General features: G+C 28.8%; 3 protein-coding genes across 3 annotated transcripts; 2 read left to right on the forward strand and 1 right to left on the reverse strand.

Moving 5' to 3' along the window:
• Positions 1–7,489: 7,489 nt before the first annotated feature.
• On the forward strand, positions 7,490–10,698 carry LOC112747919 (ras-related protein RABH1b). Its single transcript, XM_025796127.2, has 6 exons — positions 7,490–7,947; positions 8,265–8,335; positions 8,560–8,648; positions 8,809–8,920; positions 9,670–9,760; positions 10,261–10,698. Exons 1-6 carry the CDS (start codon positions 7,831–7,833, stop codon positions 10,402–10,404), a joined length of 624 nt encoding a protein of 207 aa, XP_025651912.1. The 5' UTR covers positions 7,490–7,830; the 3' UTR covers positions 10,405–10,698.
• Positions 10,699–11,524: 826 nt separating this feature from the next.
• On the forward strand, positions 11,525–15,093 carry LOC112747920 (ras-related protein RABH1b-like). The gene is made up of 6 exons (XM_025796128.3): positions 11,525–11,934; positions 12,756–12,826; positions 13,127–13,215; positions 13,546–13,657; positions 14,302–14,392; positions 14,697–15,093. The coding sequence occupies exons 1-6, from the start codon at positions 11,818–11,820 to the stop codon at positions 14,835–14,837; spliced, it is 621 nt and encodes a 206-aa protein (XP_025651913.1). The 5' UTR covers positions 11,525–11,817; the 3' UTR covers positions 14,838–15,093.
• A 366-nt stretch (positions 15,094–15,459) lies between these two features.
• Positions 15,460–17,981, reverse strand: LOC112746858 (expansin-like B1). Its single transcript, XM_025794985.3, has 5 exons — positions 17,757–17,981; positions 17,562–17,668; positions 16,559–16,740; positions 16,281–16,413; positions 15,460–15,848 (listed from the first exon to the last, which is right to left on the reverse strand). The coding sequence occupies exons 1-5, from the start codon at positions 17,899–17,901 to the stop codon at positions 15,642–15,644; spliced, it is 774 nt and encodes a 257-aa protein (XP_025650770.1). The 5' UTR covers positions 17,902–17,981; the 3' UTR covers positions 15,460–15,641.
• Between the last annotated feature and the right edge of the window lie 1,643 nt (positions 17,982–19,624).

Below are 19,624 nucleotides of genomic sequence, written 5' to 3' on the forward strand. Positions count from 1 at the left end.
TCTTTTTTATTAATTAAATACGGACCAAATTTTAATAAAACTATTAATTTTCTAAACTTTCTCTTTTTATACGCACCTAAAATGATAGTTAAGAAGAAATACTAAATAGTATAGTATCATGGTAGTCATAAAGGACGAGTTAGATGGTTTATGAGATTAGGGTCGTGTATTAAAATTATTTATAAAATTTTAATTGTATTAATTAGGCTTCTAAAATAAATAAAAATGCATTATATATATTAGTTGTTAACTCATTTTTTATTGACGGTATGATGACAAAATTTAATAACGTAAATTATTGGTGACATAAATCTCTTAATAATTGGTTACATGTAATAATATAATAATATACTAATCTGTAATACGTGGCATGCTAACATAAATAATTTTTTCATATATTACAATATTTTCTGGTTATATGCCAGTTTTATGTGTTATCTGTTAAGTTATTAGTGTAGATGTATTAAATTAGTCTTTAATTTTATATTAAATGACTCATTTTAGTTTTTAAAATTAATAATTTAATATAAAATTACATATCAATTTGGCAAATCTACAAGGATAACATAGTAGATAATACATAAACAAATATTATTGCGACACATGATACAAACTAATATGTAATCAAATAATAGCATTGTAATATGTGGTACAACCGTCTACGTCAGTATGTCACGTATCACTAGTCAATATATCATTTATATGTGGCCAAATTATTAACACATATTATTAATAGTCCACATTATCAAATCACGTCATTACTCCGTTAATGAAAAAAATAGGTTAAGATTAATTTAATATACTTTTATTAATATCAAAGACGTAATTTGTATGATTAAAAATTTAAAGACAATTTTAATACACGATACTAATTTTATAGATCACTTTAAAATTTAACTCTTATCAATACTAATATGAAGGATAATTGTATGTAATGCTTTTTTCTTATTTTTTTTTACTACATGTAATGCTTAATCATGTGATGAATTTTTTTTTTAAAGAAAAATTTATATTAAGAAGGGAGACCCGTAATATCAAAATAGACCAAATTATAAATAATTATAGGAGTTTTTTCCAACTATATTAAATTTAACTTGGTATGAGCTAAATTAGCAAATATGTGTGCTACTAATTTTTACTTCTTTTTATACGTGTAAAGTTGTAAAACTTAAAATTATTCAAAAAGATTTTACAGTTTATTATGATAGTGCCGCTGAGACCCGTAAAAATTAGTGTAGCTTTCAGAGTTTGTATTACTTTAATATTATTCCCTTTCACTTTTATTTCCAAAAAATACTTTTATGCTGCTAAACTCAGACCCATAAAAATAACCCATACTTCTGTCTCTGTAACTGAAAATGATGCAGCAACCTCCAGGATAATAGTAAGTTCAACCAATTATAATAAAAAAAGCATTTTATTCCTAAAAATATAATTTGCATTATTAAAATAAATAGACTTTAATATTAACCAATTATAATTTATATAAAAAATAAATTTTGGTCCTTATATATATATATATATATATATATATATAATTCATTGGAAGCTTCTATAAATTTTATATTTTAATATAATTTGTAAAAGGTTGTTAGAGGTGAAAAAAAAGTCAGACGATATATATATATATATATATATATATATATATATATATATATATATATATATATATATATATATATATATATATATAATTCATTGGAAGCTTCAATAAATTTTATATTTTAATATAATTTGTGAAAGATTGTTAGAGGTAAAAAAAAAGTCAAACGATATATATATATATATATATATATATATATATATATATATATATATATATATATATATATATAATTCATTGGAAGCTTCTATAAATTTTATATTTTAATATAATTTGTGAGAGATTGTTAGAGGTGAAAAAAGGTCAAACGACCTGCAGTCTGATTTGTGTTTGGTCTGATTTAACTTAGCTTATTATAAAATAGGCACAAACTTTTTTAAAAGTCTTAATTTATTAATAGGCTAAGACTAGACTCACTAATTAGTTTTATTGACCTGTCAGGCCTGCCTGAACCTGTTAAAATATAATTAAATATATAAATAATTTTTTATTATTAATAAAATTATGAAATATTTTAAATTTATTATTTTTTATTATAAATATTTTTGTATATCTTAAATAGTTTAAAAGATTAAAAATTTTTATAAATATTAAATATGACATATTACATATAAATATTTTTATTAAAAAATTATTTTTTTAAATAATATTTTTATTTTTATAAAAAAAATTATCAGACTTTTTAATAGATTTTAAGCCAGATTAAACTGAATAACAAATCAGACCTAATACTTTATAAAGAGTTTATAGCAGTAGAACAAACTCAGATCAATAAAATACATAACAGACTAAATCTATTAAGAATAAAGACTGGCCTGACCTAACCTATTTTCATCCGTAGAAACAGTCACGAATTACCACATCTATTCAATTGAATATAGATAATAGGAGACTACTATGGATTAAACTGTGGAAAACAACGGTAAATTATGTACAATTGACAAAGATAATTCGTTGGAGACTATAGAAATTATGAAAAAATACATTATTAACTAAAAAAATTAAATAATGCTTATAAAATTAAAAAATATTTAAAAAATAAAATATATTTTTTGTCTTCAAAATTTGACAAAAGTTTTAAAAATATCCATAAATTTTATTTTGTTTTAATTTTGTCAAAAAAATTTTCGATTTGCATGAAATATATCCCTTACGACTAATTTTTCAAAAAATTTAGCACCAATTCAATAACAATTTCATAAGAATAACCATTGACACAAACAAATTAAGTATAATTTTCATGCATTATTATTAAATTGGTCTTAAATTTTTTAAAAAATTAGACGTTGAGGGTATATTTGATACAAATAAAAAATTTTTGGGATAAAATTAAAACAAAATAAAATTTAAAAATATTTTTAAAATTTTTGTCAAACTTCATAAACAAAAAATATACTTTACCCATATTTAAATTAAATAAAACAAAATACATTATTAACTGAAAAAATTTAATATATTATTAACTAAAATCAAATTTATAATATAGTTATTAACTTTAGTTAATTTGAGTTAAAATTTTAGGATTGTTTAACTTTAATTAATAATGTACTTGCTTATAATATAATGTAGCTTTTACAATAATGCTTTACAACAAGTGAATTATTCAATCATGTTCATTATAACTTTCTCTATATTTGTACGCTACTTATACGTAATTGATTTTTAAATGTAAATAATTTCTCGCTTTTAACGTAAACTATTTCTTCTTCTTCTCACCTTTAATACTGCGCTTTCTTCTTCTCTTTTTATTTTCCTTCTTTTTCGTTATCTTTCTATTTCGTTATCATCATTATCAATATCACCATTGTACTACCAACTCTTCCACCTTTTTTTTCACTTGAATTTCTTCTCCTCCTCTTCTATCATCATCATCATGATCATCATCGTTATCGTCATCGTCATCTTTTAATACGTATTGTTGTTATTGTTATCGTTATCGTCGAATTTTTACCATATGACGTTATTTGATCCAAAATTGATTTATATGTGTTTTTTTCATGATTCAATCTTATTGTTTTCGATATGAATTTATGTTTTACAATCATTAAATAATTTCAGTACATTTATGAGTTGGTTTTCGGTGCATTTATGAATTAATTGAAGTGCATTTAGTATCGTTCACTTAGATTTTGTATAATTAGGTCATTGAATGTAAATTTAGTAAATTTAGTAGTTCTGGTGTCATTTAAGCATATTGATAACGTTAACTGATCCAAAATTAATTTGGGTGTATTTTTGTTCATGATTCAATATTATTTGTGTACCTGTTTATATAGAATAAGAACCAATAATATCAACCACAAAATCATATATTAAAATAATCACAACAAAATATACAACACCGAAAAATAATCTTTATATGAGAAGCAAGGTTCTTAAAAAAAAGTAAGAGTAACAGAAAAAATAAAGAAAAAAAATAAAAAGAAGAAAAAAATGTAGCATTAAAAAAATAATTTTGTATTTTTGTAGCAAAATTTTGGTGTCAAAATTAAGAAATTTTGTATTATTGTTAAAAAATTTTAATGTTATTTTTTCTGATAAATTTTCATAATTCAAAATTATCACTCCTCATCTTTTACTGATTATTCTTTTTCATATTTTTCTTCTTATTTTATTTATTATAATTTTTTTATTTTATTATTTTAACAGAAATAAAATTAAAAAAATCAAACAAAAAAATAAATAACTGCAATAACACATAAATAAGAGAAAAAAAAAACAAAAATTTCAATGTTATTTTTTAATAAATTTTTTACTATTTAATTTTTTTTCCCTTCATTCTTATCATCTCATCATCATCTTTTTCGTTATTATTATTATTTTTTTTTCTTTTTTTTTTCGTTTTTTTTAACTACGACCCACATTTTTATTAAGAATGAAAAAAAAAAGAAGAAAACAAAATAAATGATTAAAAAATTAGTGTATAAATATATTTTTAATAATAAAATTGTTTTTTTTTGTTAAATTTATACGAACTTAATTTAATTTAGTTATCAAATAAATTTAGATGTATAATATTATTGTAACCTTCATCGGATAATTTTTCTCCAATTACATATAATTTGTAGTTTCTTAATACACGTATTTTGTGGCAATGCAATTTATGTTTATCCTCAACTACACTTGATAATTTTTAGTAGTCTAAATTATATTAAAATGTGTAATTCGTAAAATCCTCCAATAAATTACATAAAAATAAAAGAGGACCAAAATATAATTTTTTTGCAAAAGTTGTACGTGAATAATAATAAAACCTATTTGTTTTAATAATGTAAATTAGTAAATTATCCTTAAAAAAAACTCTGTTCGTTCAACAAACACTACAAACATTTTATAATTTTTCAATTCAATTGAGTAACGAATAAAATTCATAATTAATATTTTTATATTTTTAATATTTAATTGAATAAAATTTAAATATAGATATTTATAATTTTAAATATTACATAAAATAAAAGTTTAAAACTTTTTATTTATAACAAGAGGATAAACTAGAATCTTCAATAATTTGTTAAATAAAAAATTTAAAAAATTGTATATTATAACCCTCTTTATTAAAGAACTCTTAAGTTTTAATTCGTTTGAATTAGGTTGAGAGATGAAATAGACAACCAATTAACTTTTTTGGTTATGAAGAGATAAAAAAAAAATCTTAAAAGAGTTTATACTTGAAAAAAAAATGTTATCAGCAGGTAGTATACATATTTTAATTAGACTTATCAAAAGAATTATTTTAATATATATACTTTTATATTTTAAATTTTTAAATTCTCTAGTAAAAGAAATACACATCATTTTAAAATAATTTTGGTAGGATTAAAAGAAAATAGAAAAAAAGATGATTTAGGTTAATTGGAATTGTATGATCAAGCCCAAAAAAAAAGAGAAATGGGATTTAAGAATCTGAGAATCAAGAACCTAATTTTGTTGGGTAAACAATTTTGGAGAATTACTACTAAGCCTAATCGCTATTTACACATATACTCAAAGAAAAATACTATAAATATACTAATTTACTTTTGGCAGATAAAGAAAATTAACCTTCCTAAGATTGACAAAGTTTACTAGAGAAAAGAAAAATGATAAAAAATGGTTTGAGATGGAATATAAGATCGGGCACAAAAGTTCGTATCTGAGAGGACTCAGGGTTAGTAACAACAATAATCCAGTAATAGACATCAATTGAGTACATAATCTACTTACAGTGGATGGAAGATAGAATAAAGAGCTAGTTGAAGCATTTTTTTTTTCTGAGCTCAACTCACGAATTCTCTCTTTGAACGACGATGACAAGAACAAGATTGAATGGGTCTGGAACAAGAGGAAGCAGTACAATGTGGCATCGGGATATTGGGTAATTTATGATTTTTTTTAGGTATCAGTTGAGCACTTTTCAATGGTAATGACGAATTCAACGCTTTGAAAATCAATTTAGAGGTTAAAATTACCATTCAAAGTAAAAAAATTTATGTGAAAAGCAGCCTATAAAAATTACTTGTACTCAATTTGATCAACCAGATATTTTCAGATACTTTAACAATGTGTCCAAAATGCAGAAATGGCAGCGAAACAATCCTTCACACTTTGGTGCAATGTGGTTCCGTTCCTGAGATTTGGTCTTCCTCTTCTTTTGTAAATACTATAGTGTAAAATGGAACTATAAAATTTGCAGTCTTCTGACAAACGGCAAGTAAAGGTATTGGAAGATGACAATTTTCTATAACCCTTCTTGTAGCTTTGTGTTGAACGATGTGGAAGGCGAGAAATTTGGAGATTTTTAAAGGTGAAAATTTAGCAGCAACAATAATTATAGAAATAACAAGAAAAATTCTAACAAAAAATGACTCAAATTATAAAATATCAGTTTTTATGAATCCTAATCTCTTCTGTTAATTTTTTTTTGTTAGTATTTGATATTTATCAAAGTGAATTTTTTTTATCTCTATAATAGACTGTATTTTTTTTATAAAACAATGTAATTACATATCTTTGAAAAAACAAAAAGATTTCTTAAGAATTATAAAATAGATGTATAATTTTTTAATAATAATAAAATATTGAGTAAATTATTAAAGGATGATAATAAACTTCTAGATCTTTAAGTAAAAATGTATAAAATAAGTCTTTACAAAATTACTAACACAAATGTAAAAATTTGAAACATTGTCACCTTAGACATGTTTTAGTAGAGACCTATAAATCTAATGCTATACTGTTATTTGAGAGACTTACTAAATTGTCTAATTTTACAGTAAACTTCTAGATCTCTAAGTAAAAATGTATCTAAATAAATCTCTAATAAATTACAAGACTAAATTTATAAATTTCTAAAAAGTTATCGCATTAAGAGCCCGTTTAAAAAATTTTAAAAGTAATTTTTTTGAGTTTTTGCCTTATAAAAAGTAGTAATATTAATGTTTAGTTTAATTTTTAAAATTAAATTGCAACTTTTTAAGAAGTTATTTAGGAGTTTATAGAGAAGTTAAAAAAAATGATTTTTTTCATAATATTATTATTTTTTACTATATTTTTATAAAATAAATATTTTTAAAACTAAAAATCCAAACATAAAATAACTTATTTATAATCTACTTTTAATATATTTATTTATTATTTAAACTATTTTTTTAAAAAAAGTTTAATTAAGTTGTTTAGCCAAATGAAACCTTTTACTAAAAAAAATAAAAACCTATAAAAATGCTCTAATATTTGAGAGATTTACTGACGTATTTAATTTTAAATAAATTTTTAAATTTCTAAATAAAAATATATCAAATAAATCTCTAATAAATTATTAGACTAAATATATAAATTTCTGACAAATTATCACATTGGAGATGTTTTACTAGAATCCTATAAATCTAATATTACAATATTTAGAGACTTACTAAATAGTCTTTTTCTCATGTATCTATAAATCAATTTCAATTTTTTTTCATTTGGTGCATCTTTTTCTTGGAAATTTATAAGTTGATTGAGTAAAGACAAATATGTTGTTTTTTTTTTTATTTTAATTTTTGGGCAGGCAGGCTCATGCAAATTACTTAAATAACAGAATAATTCCAATTGAGAAGGTCTTTGGATCTTCTTCCTCTTTTCTTCGTCGCAACCAGAACCGGAGATCAATCTCGACCGTGTCTGTGTGTGTGGGGTTTCTCTCCTTTGAATCAGGTCTCGTTCCGATTTCACAGTCAAATCTCACTGTGTTGCTCTGTTGACTTCAAAAAATGGCGCCGGTTTCAGCTCTTGCGAAGTACAAGCTCGTCTTCTTGGGAGACCAGTCCGTCGGCAAAACCAGCATCATCACTCGCTTCATGTACGACAAGTTCGACAACACCTATCAGGTTCCATCTCTCAGATCCATTTCCACTCTCCAATTTCAGTGTTTGATTTGATCTCTTCCTGTTCAATGCGTTGATTTCCTGATTAATCAAATCATATGTTAGATTTAGTTATTTCATGCATATTTGCTCGGTAATGGTGTGATTTTAATTCAGCTAAGTAAAATGTACCTTGAGATTTAGGATTAGCTTCGGAGCACAATAGGCACGTAGCTTATTCGGTTCCATGTCATCAAATTGATCTTAGTTTCGTTGTTTTTTAGCTGAGCAAAATCATATTATGATTTCGTTGATTTATTTTATTTCATTTCTTTCAACAGGCTACAATTGGTATTGATTTTCTATCAAAAACAATGTATCTTGAAGATCGAACTGTACGACTGCAGCTATGGTAAGATATTGGTTCGACATTCTCATTTTGTATAGTGGAAGGGAAATGTGTTTATTTTTCGAAAAGAATATTGAATATATTGAGCATATAGATTTTTGAATTTTTGGCTTTTGCTGAAGTTAAAAAGTGTTTAGTTGGTGATATTTATTTTCAGTTTTGGTGTTCCTTCCTTCCATTTGATTGACAAATCAAGCTCTTAATCCATTTCATTGTGTATTTGACAGGGATACAGCCGGACAGGAGAGATTCAGAAGTCTTATTCCAAGCTACATTAGGGACTCATCTGTTGCTGTTATTGTATATGATGTTGCAAGTATGTCATTTCGGGATTTATTTTCTCTCATTCTTTTGTTGTTGTTATGCACTGTTTTATGCCACTGAATGCAGTTTCTGCTTCTTGGTAGTATTGGAGTTGAAGCTATGAGCTCTGTTATGATTGCTTTCTGATACACTTGATGCTCTTTGTTTTATAGGCCGGCAGACTTTCCTAAACACAGCAAAGTGGATTGAAGAGGTGCGAACAGAGAGAGGCAGTGATGTCATTATTGTTCTTGTTGGTAACAAGACTGATCTTGTTGAAAAGAGGTAATGGACAATGAATATGAGAATGATTTTATGGGAACATAAAAGATTTGAAACTATAGGCAAACTAATATTAACCAAGCCACATATACTGATCTAACAACACTTGTTTAGCTAGTTGGTCCAAAATTCAAAAAGGTTTACTTTTTAGGTATTGGCTGAGGATTCTTATAACAAATGCGTTATACTGGCTTATGTTTTGTTGGCTCATTACTTCCCCATTATTTTCTTCCTGCATTATCCAATTACTCATTATTTGGATTAAGTACTTGCAACTTTGCACATAAAGTTGTTGAGAGAGAAGTTGTTGGTCAAATAGAGTCAATTGATTACCGCCGAGGTGTTTTTTTATTTTTAACTTTGCTTTTTCTACTAGCTATTGGAATGCTTTAGTGACAGTCAAGGTGCAGAGTTCTCCATCTTTCCATATATTCCATTTTACATGGTTTTTTTCATTTATTGGATAAAGACTTTCCATCCTTAACCAATTATGCCTTAGTTGGCTATCATAGAAAGCATGCCAAGGAATCAGGATATTGCTTACTAGTTAAAGATGTCCTGCATTCAGGTTAATCTAAGTCTTGGCTATTAGTAAAATTTTTTATCTGCTTCAGTTATACAAAAAATAGACCACAACTTTCTTCCAAATAAAGGCTTTAGCAACTTGGGTTTGCTCTTCTTGTGCTTAGTTTCTGTCTTAAAAATCCATTCTGTATTGTTGTACTAACTGTCTTTGTTATGTGAGTTTGCAGGCAAGTCTCAATAGAGGAAGGAGAAGCAAAAGCACGCGAACTCAATGTTATGTTTATTGAAACTAGTGCAAAAGCTGGGTTTAATATAAAGGTGGCCTAACTTCTCCTCTGGTTTCTTTCCATACATCTTAAGTAAATCTCATGCATCTTGCCTGAGTAAAATGAATTGCACAAAGTTATGATGTAGAGACTCTGGCTTTGTGCATGTTTTATAATTAACATTGGAAGAACGGGTGAATTAAAGTTCTTCATTATGCATCGTATTCTCTGTAGCATCATCTTAGAGGACAGCTGTAATGAGGTTTATGTTGTTTCTCCATTTATGATATGTTGCAACTAATTAAACTGCTGTGTCTTGCATAAGTTTGGGCCTAAGTATCTGTGATCTACTCGTTACAGTTTGAATCATTTTAGGTTATGGTCCATTCGAAACATTCAAATAGCTAGGCATTGATCAATTTTTCTTTACCAATTCCTCTGTATCATCTTACATATCTCTTTCCTGGAAACAACTTTCGATATCTGAATTTCATTCAAATACATTTCTTGCTTCCCACTCACCATACCTTTATTTATTGGACACATGTATAGGCCCTATTTCGAAAAATTGCTGCAGCATTACCTGGGATGGAAACACTATCTGCTGCAAAACAAGAAGACATGGTTGATGTTAACTTGAAATCCTCAACAGCCAATCCTCAGTCCCAACCCCAGTCAAGTGGATGTGCTTGCTGAATGTGCTTTATCTTGTGCTTGCACTTTTTCTGTGTCATGCTTTTTGTTTTATGCAGGGTTCTTTAGTCTTTTACAGCATTGTTTGAAAAGAGTAAGGATATAAAAGTCGGGCGGGTTAGGGTTGAAAGAAGTTTCATCTAGTATCTAGCAGAAATATGTTGTTAGCTGGTTATGCCTTCAACAATGTACTAATGTAGTGAAAGTTGGCCAACTTAATATTGAATTGTTCATTGTATTGTACCCTATAAAACGTGTGATAAATTTAAAATTTTGTATGTTCGTTTGGATTGACCATGTTTATGCATGAATTTATTCAGAACACTCTACCTACCATGATTATCCCTGTCCCTCCCTCCTGTCAAATTCAAAACTTTCCATCCATGTATAGTCCACATAATATTTTAAAATATACTTGACGTTGAGGCTTCAAAAATCAATGGCCGGCAGAGCCCAAGCCATTACTCAAAAAGATAAAAGAATAATCATTCAAAATCGGTTTTCATAAAATTTTAGATCAAATACTTTGATTAATAAATTTTTATTGTTCTAAAAATTTTTGTGAAGTATTTTCTGTCTCCGTTTCCTTATTTTCAGTCATCTGAGTTGAGCTCCAATATAAAAATTGGAGTTTAGACAGTAAGTCAATCCACATTCGTCCGCAATTCATTGGCCAGTGGTAGATTGTTAAATGAAATTCTGATCTACGACAAATTAATTTTTGGTTTGTCAGATTAGGAGATACCGATAGTATGTAATACTCCATAAACCTCCATTATACATATTGTATAAATATTTCATTGGCTCCTCATACTTTCTCTATATTATTTACTTACGATTATATTACGTATACACTAAAATTAGCCATCAATATAAAATATATATTAAAATATAAATACATATTGATAATAAATTAAATTACAGATATATTTATATTCAAATGTATTGATGTCTGATTTTAGTAATTGATATAGGAATAAGATTGTTGATTTACTTAACATTGTATATACTCCAATTAAAATGACCAATGACGGCGTGGTAATTGATGAATTTTGTAACTTGAGACCGACAAGCTATGATCGCATCAAATATTGATATAGTGAATCTAAAAGGTCCAGTGACAGCTCATCCTTATTTATTTTGTTAAAAAAAAGTCCCACTATAAATAAAAATTGAAATCCACCTACGATTTCCAAAAGGTAAAAAAGAAAAATTCCACCTATATTTTTTTTCTGACAATATCTCAGGAGACAAGAAATTCCACCTATATAATATGGAATTCTTGTAACTCACCGATGAAATAAAAAGTGGCTACATTTTTTTTTCTTTTTTGGATTGATAAAGAAAACAGTAGTAACGAAGATAAAAAGGGAAATCTGAATCAGAAGGAGGGTTGGAGTTGAGATTGGTGGAGAAATGGCGCCAGTGTCAGCTCTTGCAAAGTACAAGCTGGTTTTCTTGGGTGATCAGTCTGTTGGCAAAACCAGCATCATCACTCGCTTCATGTACGATAAATTCGATAACACTTATCAGGTAATCATTCCATTCATTCGTTAGATCCCTTTTTCTTCAATGCCTTTGATCTAGGAAAAATTGATCACAATAAATGTTTGCACGTCACTGAATTGTGTAAATTCTTTTTGTTATGATTGATCTGTGTTGTTTGATTTCTTAGATTCATGTATGCGTTTTGCTTTTTTAAGGAGCTGGTTAGACAGATCACGGGTTTTACTGCGGGATCATGGGTGAAGCTTCCAGCTTGTGTTTATTTATGATGAATTCTGCTAATTTTTAGATTGTAGGTCAGGATCAAACGTTGTTTTTTACATAATTGGGTAATGTTCTCAGCAATGCCAAATATGTAGCAATTGCATGTTGTATAAAGGGAATATCAGGGGAGAGTGTGACGGAGGATCAGGGCAGAATGGTGAGTTGTTGGAATGTTTTAGGGAGACAACGATGGCATTTCCATTATGGGTTCTAAGGGTGTTGAAATCAGTCGAAAATGTGATATTTTTGGTAGAAGAAAATCATCTCTTCCGACGATTAGCATTTTACAGTGAACATATTATTTGCCAGAGTGATCCATTTATTCAACTTGATTGTAGTATACATATTGTCTTTGTTGTCCATACTCCATACATGAACCTGGTTGTTTAAATGATCACCATCTTTCCTGTTACAGCATTCTTTATTTCCTCATTGGTGCATTGACATATCTACAGTATATAGTATATAAAGTTATCGTTCAGCTATTATGTGTGTGCAAGTTCCTGCACCATATGAATTTTCCTTTTTTTAATAGATTATATATTTTAATGGTTAGTTGTACTCTGCTTGTTTTTCTGCAACAGGCTACAATTGGTATTGATTTTCTATCAAAAACTATGTATCTTGAAGATCGAACTGTTCGGCTGCAATTGTGGTAAGATGTTATATACTCATGTGATCGGTTTTGGAATATTATTTGGAAGGGAAAAGAATAGTTATAGAGAAGAAAATGTAAGGCTGTAGTAGCTTCCTTACATTGATTGACTATTTGTATGTTGTGTGTTGGTTAATCGGGAGAGGTTCCAAATTTGATGTGTTTTTATTTATTGGCAACTTTTAGTCGCTTTATATTAACATTACTCAATTTCTTTGTCACTTAACAATTATTTTTTTCAGTCCTTTTTCTCCCCACAAAAAAAATTCTTTTTCATCAATGTTTGAAACGTGCCAACAGGGATACAGCTGGACAGGAAAGATTTAGAAGTCTTATTCCGAGCTACATAAGGGACTCATCTGTTGCTGTCATTGTTTACGATGTTGCAAGTATGCCATTTAAATACATTTTCCTTTCATTATTTTCTCTGTTTTTGTTTCCTTTGCAAATATAGTAAGAGTTTCTGAATGGAATATGTATGTGGCATATAGCTTTTCTAATATTTTAACCTTATATTAGTAATTCCTATATGTATGTGTTCTTGCACGTGTGTGTGAGTGAGTGATTAAGCTGAAACATTGTCACACTGCCTATTGTTGATTGTCACTTTCTTGGATCTCTTTGAATGATTTCAATTCTCACAGAATTGCTTTGGCATTTTGTATGAGCAAACTTTGATGATGGTTGCATTCTAATTATTCAGTATTCTTATGATATAGGCCGTCAGACTTTCCTAAATACATCAAAGTGGATTGAAGAGGTGCGCAGTGAGAGAGGCAGTGATGTTATTATTGTTCTTGTTGGGAACAAAACTGACCTTGTGGATAAGAGGTAAATCTAATCAATGGTAGAACAATTCCATAGCAGCTCATATCTGCTCATGGCATGGCTGTTTTGTTTTCTATCATCCAGTGATCTCTTAAATTTTGGCTAATTACTAAACATTTTCTTTGGGGTATCTATACTCTGCATGGTGCTTTAACATTTTTTATCAGCTACGTGCACACATGAAAGAATTGGGCATGGAGAAAAAAGGAACGAGGGACTGCAAAAGCTGATATTCATAAACTATCATTAATGGATTTCTAAGTATCATTGTGAAAATTGGATGAAAAACTTAGATAAATTTTATTTCTGACTTGGGGAAGTAGGAAAATGCTTCATTCTCCAAAGTCCAAACTATTGCACTGATAATGTTGCTGACCTTTAAAAATTTCCAATACAGCACGAAGTTTTGGTAATATAGAATTAGCAGAGCATTAGAGCCCTATAGGCTATATCATGTGATTATCGACTGAGATATATATTTCTGCTCCTACTCAATAGATGCTTGAATTATCTTGGCCCTTGAGATGTACCATGTGCATTTTGCACCATTGTTTATGCCTTGTATGAATCTTTGTTTAAATTTCCATTCAGTTGCTCATTTTGGTGTTATTTTCCTTACAAGCAATATCTTTCATGTGAGTCTACAGGCAAGTCTCGACAGAGGAAGGGGAAGCTAAGTCTCGCGAGCTAAATGTCATGTTTATTGAAGCTAGTGCCAAAGCTGGCTTTAATATTAAGGTAAGCCTCCAACTAGTTTTGCAATAAATATGCAATAACCTGGACAAATCTATACTTTTGTTACCTGGTGAACTTATTATCCTTTCAGAATCAAACTTGCAAGAGTATGCAAATAAAATTTTCTTATATCATTCTGTTGGGCAAAATATTGGAAATGTTTTTCAAATATGGGATTTCATATCTCATCCATATGAACTATTTTGGTTGTTTTAAAAAATTGCTTCATCTGCTTGCATATAACTCAACACTTTTGTTAACTACTGGTTCTGACTTTAGTGTGTTGCTTTGTGAAACCTGAATTTAGGCCCTCTTTCGGAAAATTGCCGCTGCATTACCTGGAATGGAAACACTATCTTCTTCAAAACAAGAAGATATGGTTGATGTGAACCTTAAATCTGGTGGTGGAGCTGATTCTCAAACCCAGGAGGGTGGATGTGCTTGCTGAATGTGCCTGGCCTTGAAGTTTTGTATCTTTCTGCTTCATGCTATTTGTTTTGTGATGTACTTCCCTCAGATCTGTAAAGTTTCTTTAGTTTTTTAGAATTTGAATAGCAGCATTATATGAGAAAAAATTAGTCAAAGCCAGTGGCGGAGCTAGTACTAATGCGGTTGGTTGTTTAATTAATTAGTATTCATTATTATATTATTCATTTTGTTTGAAAACTGAAACATAAACATTGAGAAACTCATATTCTTGATCATAGTTTGTTGAAAGCCTATGCAATTTTTTATAGCATTTAGTGATATGACAAATTCACAAACTAATAAGGAAAAAAAACCATCTGAATTAAATGATTTCGTGTCTGATATATTTATTATACACATACTAGAGAGTAGACCTCCTTAGTACCTGATGCATATATATTTTTACCCTTAATCAGGAAACTTCGCAACCTGTCAAGGTCAATGGCTGTGGAGTTTAATTCTGATCTGAAGCTACTATTAATACTAATCTGTTTAGTCTTAGTTATATTGCGATCGTTAATTCGTTATTTATATTTATGATATGATTCCAGTCTCATAATCAGTTGAAGATGGAAAAGAATAAGTGGCCCCAATTATGAAGATGTTTCAACTTTCAACACTATCATTATTAGAAATAAAAACGAATTAATTAACAAATCGAGTTTGGTGACATGCTTGGTATGATTGTCCACACTCCACAACATGCCTCACCAATTATTACAAAGAGAGAAAAAAAGAAAAACAACTTTAACTACTTAATGAATCGTTATATTGTTTTTGTTCCTTAAAAGCTAACTTGTATCCCAGAGTCATATATTTGACCAGGCTTCCAATCTGCGGGTAAGTTATTAGGAGGAACAATCCATTCTTCATTTTGTTCATCTTCATCACTAAACAACATCCTTATAGACAATGGTCCACTTGGAGGAGAGGTGCTAGTCCACACTGCACCATGGCTCCGATCTAGCAGCTTGCACTCAAAGTTCTCACTCTGCATAATAGTTAGTTATATGTATGATCAATAATACTAGCTGCTAGTACCATCCACAATGAAAAAAGTTTAGGACTCAGCAATTTTAATTTATATTAGCTAACACTTTTAGTTAACAGTTTTAATACTATATTTTTAACCAACACTTTTAAATATTACTGACTAATTGCTCAATAAAGTTTTATACATATTAGCTATATACTAGGAACTTAATTCTTACTTACATATATGTAACACAATAAAGAATTTCCAACGCAATATGATGAAAAATAATTTTTTTAGTCACAACAATAACCACTGTTTCATTACATAGGATAGTAGCATTAGTGTAAGATGTTGAAGACTCAAATTTCAACTACTCTTGACGTTAATTACTTGATTCAGCAGAATAATTTGGAAGCAGGAGAATGTATGTGTATATATATAGTATACCTCACAAAGCTGGACAGCAGTTATGTCTCTAATTCCCTGTTGATACCAAATCACAAATGCCAAGTAATTAGGGTTACTGCTACTCTCATCTATCTTGAATGTTATGTTCTCATGTGGATAATTGCATGCAACCCTGCACACACAGATACAGAAAACTATAAATACTTCAATCTTGCGTGTGTGCATATATAAGGATCTAATTAAGCAAAAATGTTAATTATTAAGGGCTAGAATATCATCATCATGAAATTAAACTTGTATCTTAATTGTTATGTTACCGTGTATACTGAATATCAAGAACGCCAAGGGCTAAGAGATAAGCTGCTGCATCAGTGGTCTGAGCCATACGATCAAAGGCATGTTCGGTGAGAATGAAATCAGTGTTATCACTTGACCCTTCGTCTGTTATAACCACTGTCACACCGTTATCTGAGCAATAACCACTCTCCGTACACCTCACCTTCCCACCCAGCAAAGTAACAACATAAATGCTAAGTAATTTGATCCATATTATGAACTATTTATCCGATCATACAAACGTGGATACTTTTAGGAGAAACTCACATGCAGTTATATGTGAAATTGATAGTTAATAAAGTCAAAACTATCAAATTATCTAACTATTATCGACTATTAATTTCACACGAAGATAATTGTTTTTACCATAGTTTTATATATTTAATATTCTATCGCTATTCACGTAAATATGTCATCTGTATAATTTTAAAATGGGCAAAGTATTAAATTGGTCTCTTACATTTGGGTCTAATCTTATTTTGGTCTTTAAAGTTTAAATTGTCATATTTAAATCTAAAAAAGTATTATTTATTTTCAATGTAGTTATACTGGAAAGTCAATATTAAATAATTAATGTCAATATCCTACCAAACTTTAATGTCCTTCCCTAAAAAAGAGGTACAAACAAACTCGAGAGATACAACATCAGCAGCAGAAGCATCACCGTGAGCCACTAGCCTTAGTTCAACTGTTCATCAAGCACATGGAAAATATTTTTGAGAACTCACTTTTCGCGGAAAAGTTTGCCGGTGACAATGAGAAAAAGGACTTCTACCATGAGAACTCCTCTCGTCAATAGAAGAGTTTGGTTATATAAGTTTTCTATATCTAAAAATTGAGTGCCATTAATTATTTAATATTGACTTTACGGCAGGATTACATTGAAACTAAATAAAACTTTTTTACATTTAAATATTACACTTTAAACCTTAAAAACTAAACAAGAATTACACCAATTTAATATTTTACCCTTTTAACATTTACCTGGTAACAGGCGCCACATCCAACGCCATTTCGATAAAGACTAGAAGCGGCAGATACGTCGCCGCCATTCACCATAGCACCAAAGGAACCAAAGCCGCATGCACCGTCTATAATTCATGTATTCAAAAGCAAAACCATTGTGAGATATGGAATTTATTTATAAATACTAGACATCGAGTTCATATTTTTACTTACTGGCTGTCCCATTTTGTTCAGAATGGGGGTAATATGTTGCCCTTGAATTTACAAAGCAATCGGTGCACGATGAAGAAGTATCTGCCAGTGTTTGCATGAAAACAAAGGTGGTAAGAAAAAATCCACACAAAATATGGAGCGCCATGCAGGACAAAATGGGAATTATTGGTGGCAAAATGACAAAATGAAGATTATGCTTATAGTAATAAATTAAACTAATATGAATGAAGTAGTGAATCAGATTTCTCTATCCTATTTATAGAGAAATTGGTCTATGTCACCAACTTTGACATTCCACCATGATGTTTGAAAAAAGATCATAATATGAATGAGTGGAGTTCTATTACCATTGTTTATTATTCAGCTATACCTACTACTTAGGCTAGCTACAAGATGTATACTCCTCCATTATAATGTTGAACTTCAAACCACTTTGACATTTCAAATAGGGGTGAGCATCGCCCGTCCCGAACCGAAGATCTTGTCCAGATCCGAACATTTTAGAGATTAATTTGGTGTGATTTCACCGGGTCTAGAACCAGGTAAAGGTCTCAAAAATAAATCCAAACATTATTTCGAGTCGGGTTTAGGCCATACTTCGATTAACCCGAACTCGGCCCGGTAGTCCGGTCATCATACACAATTAATATTTTGTGTTATTAATGATGAATGATGGCTATTCTTATGTAGAATTTAAGTATTGTAAAGCTTAATATTTTGTATTATTAGTCATTATAAGACTATAAGTTAATATTTTATGTTTAAAATGCATAAGACTTTTGAATAATGTATAATACTATGTTATTTGTATTGATTTAAATATTTGGTTACTTGGGTGTTATTAGACAATATTAGTATTGATTATGGTTATGCTTTAATTTTAGAGAATAATTGGTTCTTGTTATATTTTTCTAAGTGAATTTTACCATGTCAAATAATTAATGGAGTCTTAAAATTTTGGATATTTTCATATGCTAACTTACAAGAAGGTATTAAGGTAATGTAATGTAATGTTAACGGCCCGACTTTCATCCGGTATGATCGTGGCCCGAAAGTGTATAGATTTCATCGGGTTTAGGGTCGGGTTTGGGTCTAACAAATAGACTCGATATATATTTCGGTCCAGATTTAGATCACATCAAACCTGATTTTACCCGATCCATGCACACCCCTAATTTCAAAATTAGAAAATGTGTCTTTTGGCATTTGGATATTATTCTATATATTATTTACCACTTTCAAATTTTGGTGTGAAATTTTATTTGTTGGTATATTTTATGTCATTTAAATAATGTCACTATTTAGAACTATAGTATTACTTTTTGTCTTTGATAGGATGATCTGATTAAGGGGCACTCTACTGTACAGATTAAAGTGGTATAGAGAGAGAATATAATTCTTTTTATAGTTAATTTTTATTATTTTATTGTTATTCAAAATGTGGGTCCTACCTTTATCAATCTCTCTTTTATTCTATTAAAGGAAATATCTGTAAATTTACATCTGTACCATATAATTCACATCTGATTAATTTATTAGTTGCCTCATCAACAGAAATGATATATCTTACATAATTTTTACTTTGTGTCATTGTGTTTAAGGTGAAATTATGCATGGTGTATGCATGATGAATTCAATTTTCACACATTTTCGTGGATTAATTATTTCTAAAATTTCAGACAAATGGTTTCTTAAAGCAACTCTCTTCAAGATATCAATGTTAAGAACCAAATTCCAATTGACCTTGCTCACCTAACACTAATTAAGAGGGAGGTTGAGAAATCCATAGATTCATCAAATATTTTGAATATGAGACTTTGTAGTAGTATTATTAGTAGCATGGAATAATTAAAAGTTAGGCCCTTGTG

The sequence above is a fragment of the Arachis hypogaea genome, chromosome 15 (assembly GCF_003086295.3).
Source record: "Arachis hypogaea cultivar Tifrunner chromosome 15, arahy.Tifrunner.gnm2.J5K5, whole genome shotgun sequence".
NCBI classification, from domain to species: Eukaryota; Viridiplantae; Streptophyta; class Magnoliopsida; order Fabales; family Fabaceae; genus Arachis; species Arachis hypogaea.